This window comes from Pararge aegeria, chromosome 2 (genome assembly GCF_905163445.1).
Source record: "Pararge aegeria chromosome 2, ilParAegt1.1, whole genome shotgun sequence".
Taxonomy (NCBI): Eukaryota; Metazoa; Arthropoda; class Insecta; order Lepidoptera; family Nymphalidae; genus Pararge; species Pararge aegeria.
This window is the reverse complement of record NC_053181.1, coordinates 7999481-8021426: the sequence shown is the minus strand read 5'-3', so window position 1 is coordinate 8021426 and position 21946 is coordinate 7999481. Positions and strand designations below refer to the sequence as shown.

General features: G+C 33.9%; 2 protein-coding genes across 12 annotated transcripts in view; one reads left to right on the top strand and one right to left on the bottom strand.

Moving 5' to 3' along the window:
- Positions 1–3429, top strand: part of LOC120632383 (low-density lipoprotein receptor) — a 298871-nt gene extending 295442 nt beyond the window's left edge. For 10 of the 11 annotated variants that reach the window (XM_039902255.1, XM_039902252.1, XM_039902256.1 and 7 more), the window contains 2 exons: positions 413–571; positions 2076–3429. In XM_039902255.1, coding sequence (XP_039758189.1) covers positions 413–571; positions 2076–2120 — 204 coding nt within the window. In that variant the 3' untranslated portion in view covers positions 2121–3429. Of the gene's footprint in view, positions 1–412; positions 912–2075 lie in introns of those variants that run through there. The other variant, XM_039902253.1, reaches the window with a different exon arrangement.
- Positions 3430–5936: 2507 nt separating this feature from the next.
- Positions 5937–11385, bottom strand: LOC120630660 (queuine tRNA-ribosyltransferase accessory subunit 2). The gene is made up of 7 exons (XM_039899924.1): positions 11054–11385; positions 10230–10498; positions 9617–9798; positions 8764–8933; positions 7806–8008; positions 7408–7533; positions 5937–6315 (listed from the first exon to the last, which is right to left on the bottom strand). The coding sequence occupies exons 1-7, from the start codon at positions 11168–11170 to the stop codon at positions 6114–6116; spliced, it is 1269 nt and encodes a 422-aa protein (XP_039755858.1). The 5' UTR covers positions 11171–11385; the 3' UTR covers positions 5937–6113.
- Between the last annotated feature and the right edge of the window lie 10561 nt (positions 11386–21946).

Below are 21946 nucleotides of genomic sequence, written 5' to 3'. Positions count from 1 at the left end.
AGTAATGCGTATACTGTGACGAAACAAATATGTATCTATCTATCTTACCTACACATATACACATATGCAAAAATGTGGTGTACTTATGTACACGCGTCAGAAATTCTACTTCTTTGGCGAACAAAACAAATAACAATATTTTCAAAAAATTTATTTCGCGGTTTCCTTTTTCCTTAATGCGCCAAAAGAAGTATAACTTCATTATTTATATATATATATATATATATACAAATAATGAAGAATATCGACTATTCCCTCTTCTTAAAAGTCGATATAAAATAAGCTGATTGTACTATTAAAGGTTACAAACACTGCGTTGTTCTGCGGTGTTTAATTTTTTTTATCAAACCTATATCTACTTATTTTTCTTTAGTCTGAGCTCAATATTTATCAACTTTCTCTTTTTTTACAGATCGCGGTTGTCATGTACCGACATTACGTACATCGTAATGTCACCTCTATGAACTTCGACAACCCTGTCTACCGCAAGACTACAGAGAATCAGTTCGCGCTCGAACAAAATGGCTACGCACCGGGCAGCAAATTATACCCCAGTACTGTGGGAGAGGAGGTGAGAGCTTTGACCGCAATGGAGTGCACACTTAACATACAAAACAGCCTGAGATAAGTCGTTGAAATCAAAATGAATGTCCAAAATGGAGACAATTAAGTTAGGAACACAATGGCAACACGCCACTCAACTACACGCGACGCCAAGCGAGTTAACACAAATCCACTAGTCGTCGTCACTAAAACATTTTTCCAACGCATGGCATCTCATGTGGACGATTTGTTGCAAACACGTGGTGTCGTAGATATAGACTATAGTGGCGTGTTGTAAATGTGCCCGTGCCATTATGTTTAAGTTGATATTGTAATCGGCTGACTGTCTTCTGTTAACATTTATTATCTACGCTCCAAAAAGTATTATTTTTAAAATATTATATAATATCTCTAATAATATAATTTTACATACAATGAAACTATACAACCCCTATCTATTATATCTATTTACGGCCAAACATATAATGTAAATAGTAAAACAAATATTTAAATAGGTAAACTTTAGTAAATGATAAGGTCTGCCTAAGACATTTTAAATTCGATGTATGTATTTAGTATGATTATATTTATTAGTATTAATATATTAAGGAATTTATAGAAAATATTTTCGTTAGTGTTTAAGATCGTGGCGATAAATTGTGCCAACGTTTTTACCGCATCAGTATTAAAAGAATAGTTGCCAAATTTGGTATTTGATGGTAGGTGTAACATTGTAAATAGTACCATTCTAGCGTTTTGTCCTTTTCATAGTTATAGGCCATATTTTTATAATTTACTGCTGAGATATTTATTTTTCATGCGTTATCATACGAGGGCTGCTAATTCCGGTAAGTTCTATGCGATAGTAACACCGGGAAACACGCCACCCTATCTAACCCGACGCCACGCATGTTTGATTCAAATCAAATCCTAAAAAATACAATAACGCTTGAGAGGAGTCTTTAGGCTGCCCGCACATACGTCAATGTTATTGACAATAAAATTGCCTATGTGCGGGGCAATTGAAGTATTGTAGAGTTGCAGTATTGGTAAAAGATATTGTCAATAATATTGACTGTGTGCATGCAGCCATAATAGGTTCATTTTAATGAAGGATTTCTAATTAATTTTAGTTCTGATTAGTAGTATTAAGCTCAGTACCAATGGTAGTAGTACTACAATACCTTTAGAACACTAGTACCAACAGTTTTAAGCTTACACCATAATAAGATTCAACGCAACAAGCGTGGCGTCCCATAGGCTGCCCGCACAATGTCAATATAATTGACTGGATATTGACAATAATATTGGGGCGTTATAAAGAGTTGAATTATTGATAACAAATATTGTCAATAATATAGACTTGGTACGGGCAGCCATAAGATAAGGAAGCGTATTGAATAATGTGCCTGTGGCACCTATGAATTAAATTTTATTTGATTAACCCAAAATTTAAAACACCTTTAATTGGCCTTTTAATAATATGGTTTTTTAAATGGCAATCTAAAGTTTACATACTTTTTTCTTTTCAGAGTCAAGAGCCGCTCAATACACCTGGTACAAATAACTTTGTATAGTGCAAGAGCCGGGAGTAAATATATTATTATGTCTTTAAATGTGAAAAGAAAAAGAAGGACATGTGATACTTTAAAAAAATATAGTGTAAACCAGTGAATGAGGACGCAGCTAACTTTATGTAGTGAACGTTTATTGTTAGTTTTAGTGCAGTGAATGTCGTGGAGCATTGGAACAAAGTTCTTTTTTGCTATCAAGCTATCGTTTACGTGGAACTCGAAATTAATACTAAGTATATGGGGTTATTACACTACATAACATTGTCAACAATGTTTTAAATCTGAGATCTTGCTTTTGTATTACATGTTTATATCACATAATGTACTAGAATATGAATTGTGTCGGCTATACTTTTGGAATTCAGTGAAAGTTTAAGTGACGTTATAACCAATGGGATTACATTCATCTGTGATGGACATATCACATACTCTTGAAACTGTAGGTACGGACTGATAAGAAATTCGTTTTCTAAGCCTGTCTATCAAATTTTTCGCCTATAAATTTTTCTTTTAATATCACATGTAATTTTATTGGGTATAGCTAAGCAATTACGCCTGGTGCATTGCAGTTATTGATAGTGTTTATAAATTTTTATATTCCATTTTTAGTTAAGGGTTTTAACGCTTTTTGTGAGAAACTTTACACACCTTATATTAAAACGTAGATGCTCATATCCAAAAGTGAACACTCCATTAATAAGCATAAAAGAGCAACCTTATATGCGGAAAAAAATACCGAAGATGAAAGTTACTAATTTAATCATTTTAACTCTGTTTTTATATAGATAATAATATTAATTTATTGGAATTATGAATGTTTTAATGAAATGTCTAATGTAAGTTACATTAGCTGATGTTAGGCTATTTATTAAACCGCTGTATTTTATGTGCCAACTTGTAGTGAATTCAATTAATCAATCGCCAAATAAATGTTCTTAACGATACCTACTCATTTTTGTATCTCAATTAATTATATAAATATAAATTCAAATTTTATAGTTCATTTAAATGTATATTTATACTGTTGTACATTTAAAACAGTTTTAATATTTCGTTATATATTTTATGTGAAAGTTGGGTTGTACGTATTTTTATTCACAACATCATAGGCCTGTATTCGGACAATGAAATTTCAAGCAAAATCCTGCCAAACCCTCTAAATCTATATTAGTTTGTAATACACCTATTTGTAATGTAATTACAATTACATAACTTGATGCACATTTCATATGATACGCCTAGCTCAATAAGTGTGGTCACTAAATTATATTATGTAAATATCGTCAATAAAATATTATGTAAAATGTGTTAACTTACTTATTTCATTTCACAATCCTGACTAATCGGATCAATATGAGATTTAACTGGGTTCTCAAATTTTGAATCGTAATTAATTTATTTCAAGTACTTTATAGGCTCGTTTAAATAGTTTGTCTGATTTTCTGTAGTTACTCTTCTAACTGGTTGAAAGGAAAGCAGTTGTTTTTTTCTAAGATCTTCATTTAACCACGCGTGTGATGAAACTAAGCTGAATGTTCAATAGGAAAATCATAAACTGTATAGTAAAGCTTGACTTAATCTATAATATTATAAATGCGTAGGTTTGTATGGATTTCTGGAGTTCAATCGTGCCAGAATAGCTGAATGGACCTGGATGAAATTTAGCACAGAGATAACTTTGTATCCCGTAATAAAGTTACATAACTAGAAATCGACAAGTTTGATCGGGAATGAGTCATTAGAGAATAGCTCTGCCATATTTTTGTGAAATGTTGATATTTTATTAAAGTAAACGACGTTACGAACTATAGGAAGTCGTAATCAAGTAAAACAAATAAAACTTATTACTTACAAATAATTTATTTAAATATGGAAAATAGGCACCATAGAAACCTAACTTATATTATTTCTCATTATAATGGAAACTTAGAATGTCTTTATATTATTAAAGACCGCAAATGAATCAATAATAAATAGAATAAAAATCATGCCATGAGGATAAGGTTAACATATGTGAGTCAAAAAAAATTGTTCTATATAAATTCCACACATATTACAATACAGTGAAATGGTTCAAACCACAGTGTCATCTAAACAAACTTTTGTAGCAAGACCTATCAGTTGACACTTCATACATAGATAAAAGGTTACACGGAAACTCAGCCAGAAGTACCTTCATCACCATCATCACCGTCAGTGGCGTGCACTAGGTTCCTTACCAGGGTATGCATACAGCAAGAAAATTGCATAAACCGGCAAAAATCCTCCTATACGAGTTATACTTCAATTTTAGGGTAGGCAGTGCTTTTGTGCATGTATAAAGTGCACGCCACTGATCATCATCATATCAACCCATTACCGGATTTCCATGAGAAGGTTTACGCCAGTCTTAAGGCATAGGCCCTTAACTAACAAGTAATGAAAAAGTCCAGCCATGTAAGATCGTATGATCATACTTCATACATTTTAAGTTGCCACACTTGTCTAGGTAAATAGACACAGAGTTCTTTTAAAAAAATGTATAAATCGAAAGCAGTATGTTATTTATAAACAACTTATTATAAATAAAGCCTTAAGTTTTGGTCATTCACAGCACCACTAGTAACATAACATAGTTTCAAAAACTAAAATAAATTAATAAATAACTACTAAATAATAAGTAAATCTACATCATTTTATTAGGGCATGTGCTATGAACGCACTTTTGTAGCTTTGCTCCGATTATTTTTGTTATTTTCCAAATATATACTATTTAAGCACCCGCCCCATCTTTTTAATGAATCTCACTATCTCACTGCTCAGCATGGTCCTAATTTTCAGGAGGGATGTTGAGCTTAGGCCCACCATGCTACTCTCCAATGGAGGTTAGTTTGTCTGTCTATGATTTCGGAGTAACTGTATTTCTTCAGTAGATCATTCAGTTATTTTATTGTGATTGATACCTAAACAAACTTATTTAAAACAAAAACAGTATTTTCACGAAAACAGATAGACTACAATGCAATGAGTTATGTCAGTAACTTTTAACCACAGAACAATATACTTTAGTCTCGTTGGAAAACAAATATTTTAGGTGAACAACGTTGCACGCAACATTGAGCACATGTTATACAAAATACCTATTATGCATGTAAGCATATCCATATACTATATCCAGTAAAGTACAAAAAAATAACACCTTATAGTTAACAAAACATAACATATACTTCTAAATTACTTACTTCTAAATAAATGCTAGGTCTTTTTATTTTTCCATGATTACTTCATAACTCTTCATGATGGTGAAGATGTTGTGTATCTAATCATAATATTTACTTTCTAAACACATTCTAAAACTATTTATATTACAAATCACTAAGACAGGTTAAAGAATAAACAAAGAAGTAGCTTGTTCCCTATTACCCAGAAACTTTGAAAAAGAAGAAGAAGAAGAAACACTTTATTGCATGTATAACATACAGGAAAAGAAACAGTAAGGAGTATACAGTACACAATGTAGACATGCAAAGGCGGCCTTATTACTGCAAGCAATCTCTTACAGGCAACCTTTGTAGATAGGACTTATAGCAAGAGAATAGGATAGTGCCTAGAGTGTTGATAGATATACATTAATACCAAAATGTAAAGATACAAATACATATATAATTTAAATAAATATACGTAATATATAAATATAAAATATACATAATATATAAATATAAAATATACATAATATATAAATATAAAATATACATAATATACATAAATATTTAAGTAGATTTTAACACACAATTTAAAAAAAAAGAATTTAGTAATAAAATAGTTATGTTGTCTCAACATTAAAAAATAAAATAATGATAATTTGTACCTTTGGGAATTTATTATAACATACATTTTCGTGTAGCACATGGTAACAAAAACAGAATCTCCGAACAATTCTCACAGAATATACAAATAATAAATAGCTACACTAACTAATCTATAATACTTAGGTACTACTGTTACTATCTACTTCACTCACAAGTTTCTTCTTTTTATGTTGGGAGCTTGGTTTTCTGTTGGTATGTTTGTTCCATTTGAACCCTTATATCGATTTGGTGGAAAGTCTTTGACCATTTCGCACTGCTTTGTAATGTGTTGCTTGAATACTGCAAACGTGTTTGAGGCGATGTGTTGACGTGCGTGGTAAAACATCTGATCAAAGTGATGGAGGTTATGTCTGAAAGTACAAAAGTTCTTATATTTAGTATCTTACTGTGAGTAAATTGAAAATTAGAAGCTTATTAGCTTAGCAGCATACACAGCTTTCACCTCTCACACGATAGAAAAATGAATGTTAAAATGTAAAATATAACTTGTTGATGTTGGAAAAGAGAAACTGCTGAGTTTCTTGCCGGCTTCTTCTCGGTAGAATCTGCCTTCCGAACCGGTGGTAGAGTCACTACAAACAGAAGATTAACGCATTGTAGTAGACACAAGGCTGAATAATGTACGCTGCAAAGGCTGAGCTAGTACTGATGTACTGTGCTTGAAACTATGTTATGACAGAAAACTTAACACTTATTATTGGTCCGTATTTAATCCGTTGATTTAATCTCTCAGACATGGGGCCTCAACGGATAGTAAATATAAAAAAAATAATTACAGCAATGGAAGCTGTTATAATCTAGGGAAGCAACAATAGCCCTTGGTTTGGACTTGGTCCCTTTCGGTGGGAAGAAATTTGGTCCCTGGCATGGATTTTTGGAGTTGAATTGATTAAAATGCTGAGTTGTAATCAATTAAATATCACTCTGATTAACAGTGAAAACATCATGAGGGAAACTGTATGCCTGAGAGTCCTCCACAATGTTACCAAATCAAGACTACAAATGGGCACTCGGCTACACCTACCAAGCATTTTACGGCTTTTAGGCTGCTGATTGTTACATAATGTTGATGACAGCAATACAGAAATGTTGCAGAATAGATACATAGCTAAGTTGTGGCACCAGCACATAGTATGAAATACACACATAACGTGAACTACAATTCGTTACAGAAATGCTACAATTCGTTTAAAATTCTGTAGAATGCCAAGCCAGGAGGCGAGGAATTACTTTATCATCGTCGTCTTTTCGTCGGAGTTTTGGAGTGTGCTTCACCATTTTACAATCACACCGCAAGACATGAGGCGGGTTTTCATCTCATATGTTGTCAATAGCCCAAAAACTCGAGCTACCTTACGATGTTTACCTTCACCGTTAAAGTAAGTGACATTTTTTTTACTTAAAGAAATGATCTAGTATGTTAAATAGTATATAAAGCTTACATGCTTAATAACACGGAAGCCAACATCTCCCTCGTGTTTAATAAATGTCTTATATATGCACGTGTATGTTTCTTGCATGCCAGACATTCGCATCCCTCCAAAATTGGTTTTAAGTCTGCCTTATACCTGAAAATATAATAAATGTAAGTTAGAAAAATTTATGAATGGTAAAAAGTAATCAATAATTTGACTAGAGCAAACTATTTGGAATTCAAAGACAATTTGCATTGCAATATATTGAATGTAATTCAAATAACAATACCTCTGCAAAAATCCAAATTTCAAAACATTAAAAATAATTATTTACACACAAAACAAATGTAAAATTACTATTTCTAACTTTTTGGGAGACACATGCACAGCTTACGCTTAAAAATTTCTTTAAAATTTGAACCCACCTCTCATCAACCATATCCAGTAAGTACAGTGTATCATTTTCTTTGGTAACATCAAAGTTCAACTTCATTGCAACACCAGTGTTAGTCAGCTTCAATGGATATGATCCATCAAACAAATCCCATCCATGTTCCACCGCTGTCAAAATTATACTGGGGTTCCAATTTCCTTCCAAAATATATACAAAGTCCTTTGGTAATGCTTCCTAAAATTATTGAAATTGTAAATGAGTACTTTTATTAAGACTAAAAACATAGATAGATGGATAGATAGTCTTTATTACAAATATTAAAAGTGAAAACACGAAATAACAAAACAATAAAAATATATAAATAAGATGCAACCACAAAGGCGGTCTTATCGCTTTAAGCAATCTCCTTCAGACAACCCTCATTAACTTAGAAACGCTTAAGTTTATTAAAATGTTCAAATTTATATTAAACATAATCTTACAGAAAATTCCTTCTTATCCCTCTTACCTAGGTTGCATTTTAAATGACAATGTGAGATAGCAATAACAAAGGGATCACCCGGCTAAGTTTGTTGTGGGCTACTTACACCAGTACAGATTTGGAACCCTTGAAAGCCTTTATACCTTTAGTTTTAAGTTTACAAAGGTAGTTCCCACCAGTATCTTACTACATATGTACACATATATTTGCCTTTGACTCTTTTTGTCTGCTATTAATTTCCAATCATTCTCAATCTTGTGGGAATGATTTATTTTCCCAGGCTAAGAAATCCCTCGTTTGTTTTTATGGGAGCCAAGCTAATTTGTTATGAACTTAAATTATAAGCTAATTATTTCTGGTTTAATTGGGCATGCTATTATTTTTGCAGAGTTTGACAATGAAAAACTGTGTATTATTATATTTATACAGATATGGGATTGTATGCAACCAATTTAGCATTATAATCTTTAATTTCTCTATACATAAATATTAATGAGATAAAACTCACTCCAACTTTTTCAAAAAGTTTTTTCAACGTCTCAGAATCAATATCCCTAGACTCTTCAGGCCCATCTAGGATCCCCTGAAGTGATATTCCAGTTAAATTATCAACATGTGTCAAAATATTTCTTAAACTCTCATCACATTTCTTTGGGTTTCCAGCACCTACTACAACACCTGGAATGAAACAAATATGTTATTAAATTTTTGTCATGACCAAGTTTGTGACTGAGACCTCCAATTTGTCTGGATAGCTGATTGGAGCAAATTATAAATTTGTTTCAAATCCACCAATTGTAACATTACCAAATACTAAATTGAGAAATTAAAAAAAAAAAAACACCAAAATATGTCATTTATTATATACAGTATTTTATATATGCATATATATTAATATTTTAAATTATATCATTAAATTAAGCTTCCTTCCTCTCTCATTGGGATTTAGAGCATGGACCCAACATGCTGCTCCACAATAGGTTGGTGGGCTTTAACAACTTCTATCACAAGTGATAATAAATAATGTAAAAGCATATTATAATGTTCTCCCAACAGAGGGGTTACAACACAAATTTCCTAACCACAGACTGGGACTGAAAATTCTTTATGAGGAAATACACAATATCTAGCAATTTTGGCCATATCCAGGATTTAAATTGAGGTCCTCTATAATCAATAAGCTATGTAACTACTGAAGATAAACTGTGTAACTACTTAATTGATTTTAATCATTCTTTCACACTAGAAAGCTTTATTAACCGGAAGAAACACAACCTACATTTGATTTTAGTGAGAATTTACCCTGAAATATTGATATTTGTAATGAAAGCAGAAATAAATATATATAACAAAAGACCAACCAATAAGAGAACTTTTCTGCAGCTCCTTGGAAGACATATATCTATTGACACATGTTTTAAGCATGCTATTGCTCCTACACACTGCCTTACTTATGCGCTTGCTCCCTTCATTCAGTGATGTGCGCCCATCTGCAATCGCCAAAATTATGTCTGGTTTGAATATTTCCATTACATCCATATATCTGGAAATTTTTGTGTTAAGTAATACAACCTTTATTAACTCTGTCTATTTGAATATAGTTAAGCTTCAATATAATTTCATATTTGAAACTTATCTACTTTATATAATTAGATTATTGACCTTTAAACTAACTTATGATAACAACAAGTTATCTATCAACTAATGTATCTCCCTAAAAATAGGAGTATGACGACAGTTTAAGCAGAATACAGGAATACAATTTAGTTTATATTAATCATTCCAACTTTACATTCAATTCATTGCTTTAATTAATTAATTTAAGGCAGAACAACTTTCACTTCTTAAGTAAAATAAAAGCTTAGTTCCAATTATTTCTATAATAATCGATTTCAGTATTCCTTTCAAACAATAAAATAATTTTCCATATCAGTGAATTATCATAGAACCTCCTTATTTTTGGAATTTTCTTACCTGTCAGCTGAAACCATTCTCTTCCCGTTTTTGGTCCACAGGGGTGCTCTATCAAGCTCAAAGTGTCCAGATGGTGTATCTTCAGACAAACTATGCAATGTTGCACATGTCACATGTCCTTGCAATCCGGCAAACTTAGCCACTCCATCATTCTGTGCTTTTACACCAGTTTCTAAATTTATTGAATTGGAAAGCGGGAGCCATAGTAATTTTGTATTGGAAAATACTTTAGACAAAACTTCAGCTGTTAAATTTACAACACTGCCACCCTGGAATTATAAGAGTTGTTTAGTTATTGATTGATTATTATTCTCGATGTGACAATACAATGATTACAATTCAATTCTGCAACATGTTTAACTACAGGTAAGGTGCCTATTGATTTACGTACCTACTATCAAGATTTCAAATTTGCATGAAAGAATTACTTAGTACCTATTTTATTTAATGCTATTAGCAAAAATATTGATGCACTTACTTAAATTAGGCTCAATTGTTGAGTACTTATTGTAAAGATTAGATATAATTCCAGCTATATGGCTAAATACAAATCCACAACATGGATAATAGGTTTATTTTACTTATGACTTATGAAGATTGAATAGGCACAACATTCCAAGATATAAATACAAAAAACACAACTAGACTTAAAATATTAGATAGATAAATGTTCTGTTCAATTGTGATTTGTAAGTTACAGGAAAAAATAGAAATTTTTTAATTTCAGTTGTTGGTGGTTCCAATACACCGAGTCTTTTTTAGATTTCATTGAGCAGCGATTATTTACAAAAATGAGTTAGTAGTAGTAGTAAGTATAAATTTACCTGTGTAAACAAAGCTGCAGTTGGTGTTTCGATTTCCGCGCCAGGTGATCTAATAAAACCCGTGAGATAACCAATACGCTCACCACCGCAACCTGTTTGCTTGATTGAAAAACGCATTGTTTTGTTTTAAAGTACTCAAGTATTCTTAGTGGAAATACTGCAATGGCAATTGCGTAAATAGAGATGCACAAAACTTTATACAGAAATTTAAATCGACCTTAAGTGATTCTGTGGTGAGTGGTGACTCCGTATCCGTAAGCCGGTAAGACTATTTTGCGAAACTTGTAAATGTGATAAAAAACAGTTCAATACATTGCGATTGTTTTTATTGGCTGAGTTTATGGTGCTCTCCTAAAAATTGAATACCTTAGCCAATAGTCTAATAGTATTAGCCAATAAGAATGCCTTCGTTCTTTAGTGATTGGTCGCTGTCAATCGAAATATAATAACATCGATTTTTGTCATCGACTCGATAAACGATCTGTCAAGTGTCAAAACGACTGATGTATGATTTACTCTGTATTTAAATGGTCTGTGGTGGGTCATACCATTTAGTGGTTGGTAAAGAATGGAGCGAGCAGCCTCAAGTCCAATGTCTACTTATCGCTGTCTCATTGTCGGTGGACAACTTCTCTTCTTCACTTTTCACTTGGATGGGATAATGAAAAGTAACAAGAGCTAAGAGTACTTGCTTTTTTACTAGCCTCCCCGTACACACGTTAATATTAATAATAAAATTCCGCAAATTGACAATATTTTTTCCAATACTTCAATGCTGCACTTCACCATATTTTGCATTTTGTTGTTGTATATCGTTTAGAAATGTTATTCCGGTTTGCTCGAAGCTCGTACAAATAAGCCCAGCTGTCACACTTATACGCATACTTTTTAAATTGATGAACAGATTTTGATGAAGCTCAAACTTTTCCTTATCTAAGTTGATATCGACAAACAAATAAATGGTCGCAATCATATTAATAGTGTCGAAAAAATGCGTGGACAAGCAAAAATAAATAGGTACAATATTAAAATTATCTATTGTAATTATAATATGGTATGTACATCTCCAAGTTACAATTAATACATGTATTGAATTTCATCAAGATCGGTGCCATGGTTGCCACAGACAAATAATGTAATATTACCTACCGGACAATTTACAATAATTGGATACCATAATGTATTCTATATCTTTATCCATAGGATACTTTTATCCTTTAAAATTTTTGACGACCTCCCTGGCGCAGTGATGAAAGCTTGAAGTGGTCCCGAGTTTAATACCCGACAGGAACAACTTTGTCATTAATAACTTCTGAATTTTTCTCTCATCTGGTCTAGTGGAACTTTGGCCATGGCATCGTTACAACCCTACCAACAAAGATGTGCATCTAGACGATTCAGCGTTCCGGTACGATGTCGCGTACAGACCGATAAGGTTAGCCCGTTACCATCTTAGATTGCATCATCACTTAACAGTAGGTGATATTGTAGATATTGTAGTCAAGGGGAAAGAAACGCTTCCGGGGATTTAAAAATTGAACTTTTATATGAACAGCTTCGCAGAACACTTCACTGGTCTTGAAATTTCGTATAGAAATAGTCTGTGTGTGTAGTAGTCTGTGTTTTTCTTCATTCTTCTTATGGAAGGTAGAGGTAAGGAGGATCATCTGTGTATATGAAAAAGTGTCGTCAAAATGTATTAAATTAGGATGGCGCCACATTTGCATCAAGGTAACTCTTAAAAGAAGCGCCAAATATAAATATTGTTAGAGTAGGCTTGAAAAATAAACAAGGAAGTAAGGTTATATTTACCACAATATTTTGTACAACGTAAGTTGTTGAAATTCTCAATAATTAACTACTTTAGTCGATAATGACATTAAATTTTTTAACTCGGCATACTTCAATTCATCTACGATTGCTACATTCATACCATACCCTGTGCATCCACCAGCGCCATTGTGGAGGATTTTTGAACTGTTATTTAGCGCATACAACTGGACACTTTTTCAACTTTTCTCCCATATAAGATGACTCTCCTTACCTCTACCCTCCATAATTCTTCTGTATTTTAGTGTGCAAATAAAGAGCATTTAAATAAATATAAAAAAAAACAATCTAGAAATATAGATAGTAGGTAGGTACGTTGTTGCTTAGAATATCATCAAGTTCAGTATTATCATGCTTTTAAAATTAATTACTGCAATAGCGACTAACCCTCATTTAAAGTGAAAGGGTTGTTCACCCTCCAAGCATTAATGTATAAGAGAATATTAGCCGACGTAATAAAGCCGATATTAATTAACTTTATTTATTTAATACCACGGCAACTTGAGCTTGTCATGTATAACTACTTTGAAATATTAATATTTCATAAAGTACCATTGCAACGTTGTTTTTAATAAAGGCTGCTTCTGTTGGTTTATGTGTGCCTTCATTGTGCTCCGGATTTTCATTATTCATTAATTGTTATATAAGAGTTACGGAAGTAACTAAGTTGGTACCTACTGCGATGAATAGGCATGAGGGGATAAAAGTTTTTGGTGCCTGCGGTCAAGAATTAACGATTCAGAAGGGTGAAAATTTTGGTTTTCCAAATGTTACGTACACGTCTCTAGACGTATATGTATAAATGTGTAAAGTTTAAAGAACAAGGTATAATTTCACAATACATTACAACAGTAGTTTTCCCGCCGGCGCCAAAATGCAACTTTTTTATTTTATAAATAAAGTGAGCAAACGAGCAGGTGAGTGACCTCATGTAAATCCAGCAATTCTCACCAGCCATGAACATTCACAGCACTAGCACGGCTAGCAAAGCCAGGAGAGATTTTTATCCCCGGTGAAAGGAGAAAATTGTATCTTCTCCCACAGGTTTATCAACTCTCCGAGCATTATCCACAATAATGTTGGATATTTTGTGAGAAGTGAGGAGAACGCTCAGTAACAGCTCGTACCTATTGGCTTGAGGGTCTGCCGGGGGCCTAGGATGACGTGGCCACCTGTTGGAATGAACTTCTCTGCCTCGAAGCGTCTGCTGATACGCTGTGATGATGCTGACAACGCTGTGTCGATGATATTTCGTGGAGATCAATTCAAATCTACGATCTCTCAACGGGCCGCCGCGTCTGTTGTTGCCGCGTGTGTCCGCGTTGTGTGTTATACTTCTTCTTATTCCTTGTTGCCGGGCATTGACAGATGAACACGTTAATTTTGCTCTTGTTAGGGCATATACCTGTTTTATCCATTGCTTAAGGTAGCCGTACTGGGTAACTGATGAATGCTAACGCGTTGCCGGTTTTTGAGATGTAGGTATAACTAACCGGCCCTTAAATAACCAATAACGAAGTACGAAGGTTCAAGCGGAAATACCGCAGGAAGCTGGTTACGCAATTTACATGTAAGTGGAAAAAAATATTTGGTATAGCGGACGGTCGAGGAACATTAGGGATCGATGGTGAAAATGAGCTTTGTTCCTTCGACACATGGTACGATCATAGAATAGGGAATATTACTTTACAAAAACTCTTCAGGACACTCCCTATTTATAGAGACGATAGAGATGATAGAAATCGCATAAGAAACTGCGGTCCTTACGATGCCCATAGTTTCAAACTTGCTTTTGATTCTGGAATTGTCAGCAGGTCGAACTGCCCGACTTTCATCCTCTTACATAAAACGCAGGCTAAACCTGCGCTGTATATAAGAAAATCCTGAGCTGAGGCTCATAATACATACATTTAGTTTAGAGTCGCCACAAACACACAGACTTGACGCTTCAAAGTTTAAAGTTACTTGAAAGAAATGAATATTGTTTTTTTATAGTACCTACTTTACTTTGAACACAATAATTATGATTTCATGTTGTACATTTTAAGATATTACTAACAATATTTTTTCATTTAGGTTTTAAGTAAAATATGCTGAGCTATAGATCGCCTGAGGTCCTGCATTCGATTCCCAAATCTGGCGAAGACTTGATTATTATTGAGTTTTTATGCTGACATGTGATAGTAATTGTTAAATCTTACCAACCCGAATCTTTTCTTAAATTCTGTATCGTATCTATCAAAAACCGGTAAGTTGTTGTTCCGAGGTACGAGGCAACAGTGGATTCGAATAATATTTTCTTCATCATTATCTTCCTGCAGGCTTTTAAGCAAAAAGCAATGCAGAACTTATGGCGGTATCAAATTAACCGCAACCTTTGTGATTAGGTGCTTTATTTTATTTTCGTCGGCCCTATAATTCTAGTTAGAGTTTTCACATAAAGAAAATAAAAGTTTCGCGTAAGTAATAAAATAAACTGATAGGTATCGTAATAAAAACGTTCTTCTTTCGCTGAAAAAGTTCTAAAAAACCATTAAATTTAACGACATAAACTTTTATGAGAAAACAGAAATAGGGGAATGGGAAAAATATTCTTAATCAAGAAATGCTAATGTCGCAAATGCTGTAATTTCGATTCAGATGAAAATAATTACAACTCATAAATAATCTTAACATCTAAATAATAATTGATAAGATGATGTTTCATTATAAGTATCTGTCCCACAGGTTCCCTGGATAGTTAATATTATTTTTTACTGCCTGCACGTAGAGAGTGATTGATCTAATTGTTTCGTAGGCACAAATCTTGTTCGAAGTTTATTATGCTGGTTAAGTAACATTGAGGTAGATAATATTTGGAATTATGATTTTAAAATGCACTGGGCAGTAACGTAGCGTCAGTTTATCTTCTCGTTAGTTCGCTCTTTTCATGATAACTACCCATGTGAATTGTATGCCATACGAACCATGTCTGAAGTCACATGGCTTAGTATCCTCAGCCTACAAGTATTCAATTGCTGGACAGAGACTTATTCTCATTATAAAAGCTGAGAGAAACTAGAGCCTTTTTCGTTGCCCCGATGTGCTTGTCTGGTATTATCACTTTTAACTTTATACAGTTATACCTAATCACTTTTTCACACTGTCACAATAACTGAGAATGCCAGTTTAGGTGCTCTACAAGTTCCAACGTGAAAACTAGATAATTTCTACTAATTATTAACATCAATGTTTCTAAATATTTCAGTTTTGAAGTAGTTTATGCTACAACAAGCTATTATTATTAATCATTATATTACGGGCCCCGGCACAGGTTACGGGTCACCTTTCAGAGTGAGAAGGGTTTAAGATGTAGTCAACCACGCTGGTCAAAACTCTCAGGCATGGAAATGCCTGACGATGTTTTCCTTCACCGTTAAAGCAAGTGACACTTAATTGCTTCAAAGATAAATAACTGCGAATACTTAAGGAGAAGCCAACGACCTAACCACTAGGTTATTACGGCTCTTTATTACGTAATGAATTAATGATATTATCGTATTGTGGACTTGCTCGTAACATAAAGCCATCTTTAAGCTATAGTGTAACTTAATTATTATGTATTTAAATAGCCAAGTCATCAGCTGCTTAGGTACCTCATTTGGTAGCGAAAGTTTCATCGTAATCCCAGCCCGTGGATTTAAAAATCACTAAGGTATATAATTTTTGACAAAAGAAATATAATGGAGGTTATGTTAAAAACAGATGGCTGTATTAACGTAGATACCTAAACCTTTTATCCGCACGATTTCCTCTCATTTGTACATCCTCGGGAAAATATCGTATGCCGTAGTTTTCTTGATTTTTAATATACCCCGGGGTCGTTGGCTCGCAAAACAATATACAAAGACATAACAAAGGCGAGATGCCACGTATTCTCATAAAGTCCGGCTTTTTATGCATAAGAATTAATTAGCATGAGTCAGCGTAGGGTTTCATATAACGCAGGCAAATATTTAGTAGTAAAAAAAATACTTAGTTACAGGGTTACAAGCAGGGTTGGATTTTGTATAGAAAATATTTAATATAACTTTCACAAAGTTACATGTATTTGTGCCTTGATTTCACGATTTGTAAACGTAACGTTTGGTCTGTGTTATTAGTACCTACTTAATTTGTTTAACTTCCCTAAAAGGAAGGTATAGAATTGAATTGGAATTCATATGCTGAAAGCACATCGATTCAAAACTTTACGGGGATTTTATGCTATGCTACACATAATGTATAATACGTAGTAGTAAAGCTTTTAAATGTTGTAGTAGAGAGTAGACCTTTTTGTAACAGCGCTCATCCGGTGAAGTACTACCGTCAACCGCCATGTATATTTCTGCCGCAAACGTGGACGTGGTTGCCTGTGTGATTACAGGTACATGGGGCTAAACACCTACACTTCAGGTTGATGGAGACTGGAAAGTCCTTTGTAGGACGTGTTTGTGATGTGTTGCTTTGTTAACATAAGGTGGGTCATCTTCTTGGTACGTCAATAATTCCAAATAATGCTACCAGAGGGTATAGCCGGCTCTAATCTCATATTTTCTATAGGTACTTTAAGATATCCGTGACAAAAATCACGAAATACTTTCGCTAAGCGCGATTTTCGCTTCAATCTAAAATAAAATCTACGCTAAAAAATGCTGTAAATTGACGCTACATATTCAGGTATATTTAGGCGATAGGTATATATCTTTTATTCTATCAAAAACTAGCTACAAGTATTGAAAATTATAAAAATTCGGTATGATAAGTGTTTATATTCCCTTTGCTCGGTATTATAACTTCTTTCCATAAGCAGGCCTGGTCATGCGCCCCTGCGCGTTGGTGCATTAATGCCTTATAGAACTTAATGCATGCTTGCATGCAGGCCACTCGTGTCGGTAACGAGCCTTGGCAAAGATTATACTTTAATAATTATACTCACTTCCTAATGAAAATGTTTGTGAATTTTAAAGCGACGTCAAATTTTTTTTATTTGCTTAACACAATACAGAGCTTATAAGAAATCCAGAAATCGAGCAACAATCTCTAGGCTTTTAGTCGTCAAACCAATCAGTGAGACGATTTGTAATGACTCTCGATAACAACTTTTAGACATAGCTCAGCAGCGAGAAGGGTCTGTAGGTCTTCAGCAAGGTATTCTCACTCTTTCTGAAGAACAGAACCACCACGCTCCTGTGCCATGAATCTCTACTCAATACCATTTAGTACTAATATCTATATAATTTAGTAAAAATTTAATTTTAATTAATATTATTACACAGCTTGCATTATAGTTTTTATATAGGTACATGATGGGTACGGTCTAAAAACCTACCTAAGATTTTAGACTATTTCGAGTGCTCCCAACTTCTAATAGTTTCAGCACTCGAAATCGTAAACGAGCACGTATAACTAGAACACATGATCAAGTTAGATAGATCCAATTTCGAGAAAGCGGTGAACCGCTTATACTGACACGTTCGGGAAACTTCGGGACATCTTTTCATCCAAAACCCTCAGTGCCTGAAGACAAAAGTCTTCATACAGTGCGTGTTGCCAGTGATGACTTACGGGTCTGAAACGTGGTCGCTTACTATGGGCCTCATAAGAAGGAGCCACTCAGCAGGCGATGAAGAGAGCAATGCTAGGAGTATCTCTATGTAATCAAATCAGAAAGGAGAAGATCCGTGGAAGAACTAGACACACCGTCATAGCTTAACGAATCGCGAAGCTGAAATGGTAATAACCGGGACACATAGCTTAGAGAACCGATGGAGGTTCGGGTCCTCAGGTACTGGAATGCTGACCCCGCACCGCTAAACGCAGCCCCCAACGAGATAGGCAGACGACATCAAGCGATTCGCTGGGAGCCGCTGGAAACAAGCGGCCCAGCACCGTGGATTTTTGAACTCCTTACAAAAGACTATGTCCAGCAGCGGACGTGAAGCGGTTGAATTGATGATGATAATGATCTAGGAACAAATATGAACAAGAGTTTGTAGTTCGGGTCAAAAATTGTTAGGTATTATCTGGAAATAACCCAATAATTTTAATACCTACTTATTAAGAAATCTTATGTTGGCGCAGTGGTGAGAGCTGTTGTCTTATATTATACGTAGTGTGTGTTCCTATCCTTATCCACCTAATGTATTTATTATATTTTATTCAAAACGTTTCTATGACTTACTGAAATATACTATAACTTTATGGTTTTTTCTGTGATTACATCTCTCATTCATCATCTATCATCTATCATTGTTTATTATTATTACAGGATAATAATATATTACTAAGTACTAAGTACGTAAGTGTTACGTAGTAAGTAGGCATAATTACTGGGCACGCGTCGTTTTTTCTCCGTCTAATCTTTGACAGCAGGTACCTACGTAACGCTTCCAGCAGCCGGTTGCTTTAAATCTGAAAGCCTTTTGTGACGGCCTGAAAATCTAGATACTGGCAAACATTACTTAATACCTTAGTATGATGTACCTTCAAACCTAAAGTTGTAATATATGTGCATACAAAACTATTGAAAACTTTATTAATACTTACTCAACAACTATGTATGCCAGTGTATATATGTTGTTTAGTATATTTTTTAAAGCTGTCTAATTTATTATTCGAAAGGAAAGTAAGTAAATAAACTTAAAGCGTATATCTTAATAAATTAGTATAAATGCTTATAATTATCTATTATGTTGCTTGGACTTAAGTTTTATGTTTATAAAAATCGTTACAAATTTTACATACATTTTTATAACTATATATAGTTTTATTTAATGTAGTATATGTTTTTATTTAATTGTAGGATAGATGCTCCCATGTTTTATACATTAATAGTCTATACTAGTTTTAATATAAGTATGAGTGCGAACAAGGTAAATTTGTTATCAACTTAAATTCGAAATATTACGTCTTTCCCGTTTATTTTAACATGTGTAAATGTTTTTTTCACCAACCAACAAACCCGTTTCATTTTTCTTATTTTCCAGTTATTCGTCGCCATAATTTAGTAATAAAGCTGTTGGTGTAAATAGGCCGCATTTCTTCATCAAATTGTTAACACTCCACTTGTATTTACGGCGTGCATACTTCTGACCTTTTTTCCCTTACCAACACGTGTTTAATATTTATGTAAATTACCAGCTAGACGTTTTTATATCCAAAGGATATAAACATTACTCGTAAAACCAAAGGTTAAGGAAATCTCCGAAGGTTTTCATCTGATCACAAAATTTTTCTAGAATCAACTAGACACCAAGGCAGCCATCGGATTCTGTATCTCATCATTGCCGCTGAATTATTATATTTATGCTGGACGCATGCATCCTCTGTTACAGAAGAAAGGGTTTTTGAGCATAGCCACGCTGCTGCAGTTTGCGGATTTTATTTAATCGGGACCGACTGCTTAGCGTGCTCTCAAAGGCAATACACATGTTATTAATTATGCTACCATTCTGTTTTCCGTAAAACAGCTGTAGTTACAACCAAAGATTGACAGGCGGAGACAGACAGGCTTCCAGCGATAAGGCAACCTTCGCGCATATCTGTATAGTTTTCATTTTTTTAGCCTTTTCGTTCATTATCAATTTACTAACTCTGGGCATTATTTTTTTTACAGAAATGCAATTTTAAAAATTTAATGCAATTTTTGACCCGACTCTGGAATCTGTGATCGGTAGCCGATTATGCTACACCACTGGACAAACGAGATCTTTTATATCTCGGTGATAGAAATTAGGTATTTATTAAATGACTTGTGTAGTTATAAGTTTAGGTTAAAGATTTATTGTAACCATTATGTAACAAAGTATACATAATTTACATATAATGGCCTGGTTATTTGATGCCTATATATTGCATTCTGTAACCTAAGTTTCCAACCGAGTTTTTTTTTATTTACAAGTTAGCCCTTGACTGAAATCTCTCCTGTTGAATGAATGAATTAATTACTTTTCACGACAAAAAATACATAAATCAGACAAACAATTATAAAACAGCTTATTCAATAGTGTATACTGGTGGTAAGATGCTAACGGGCTGAACCTTTAGGTATAAGACAGTTAAATAAAACTGTATAAATACCCCGGTTTGATTAATCGGTTAAAATAATCGGTTCTACGTGGCATCATACGAGAACGCTTAATCGCTTTATGCAACGTTTTGTTAGTAGGGTGGCAACTAGCCACAACTGAAGCCTCCGACCAGACCAGGCTAAAGAAAAATCAGAAATAATAAATTTCGAATTGCCTGTGCCGGGGGTAAAACCTTAATAATAATATAAAAACAAACCGCTGACCGCTGCGCAATTAGGTCGACGAATTCAGTGCTTATTACATCGCATCGATTTAAAACTCAGGTATAAAAAAATGACGCAATCGTTATCGTGACAACTTATACAGTTTTTAAAGCAACTTCATATCCACTGTAATAAGAAACCTCTACTGGCCTTACTTTTTATTACGATAGGTACAAAGGATTGACTACCCCTCTGGCTATGCCCAGTCAGAAGTATGTCCCGACATACCATTTATTCAGCTTTCAGACTGAAAATCTAACATCGCTTATTACACCAATAAGCTTAAAAGGTTTATTGCAGTTCCATTTAGTATTTTTACATATTTAGTTACCCTCTCTAAGCATTTTAGTCGCTGGGGCAGTGTTACAAAAGTTTCCATCTGCCCGACTGTACAGCCAAATCCCTAGACAGCGTAATCCAAGTAACGGGATGGTTTGACAATGGACCCAAATTATACAGATGGGAATTAATCAACGGGGTTTGAAACGACTGGTTCGCCGAGTTAAGTCATAGACTAAAGGCTGTACGGCTGTATCCAGGGTAAGGATTTACATTTCAAAATGAATAGAAATGGAGTTAATATTGTATTTAATGATATGATTGTTTATGTAGTTTTAGCTGAGGTTTGCAGGAGAATTAATGTAAAATAACGCTTTAATTTAAATATTACTTCATTAATAATACGTCTTCTATAATAAATAATCTAATTTGAGTCTATTTGTGGGCTTGTTTGTTATCTACCCGTATGT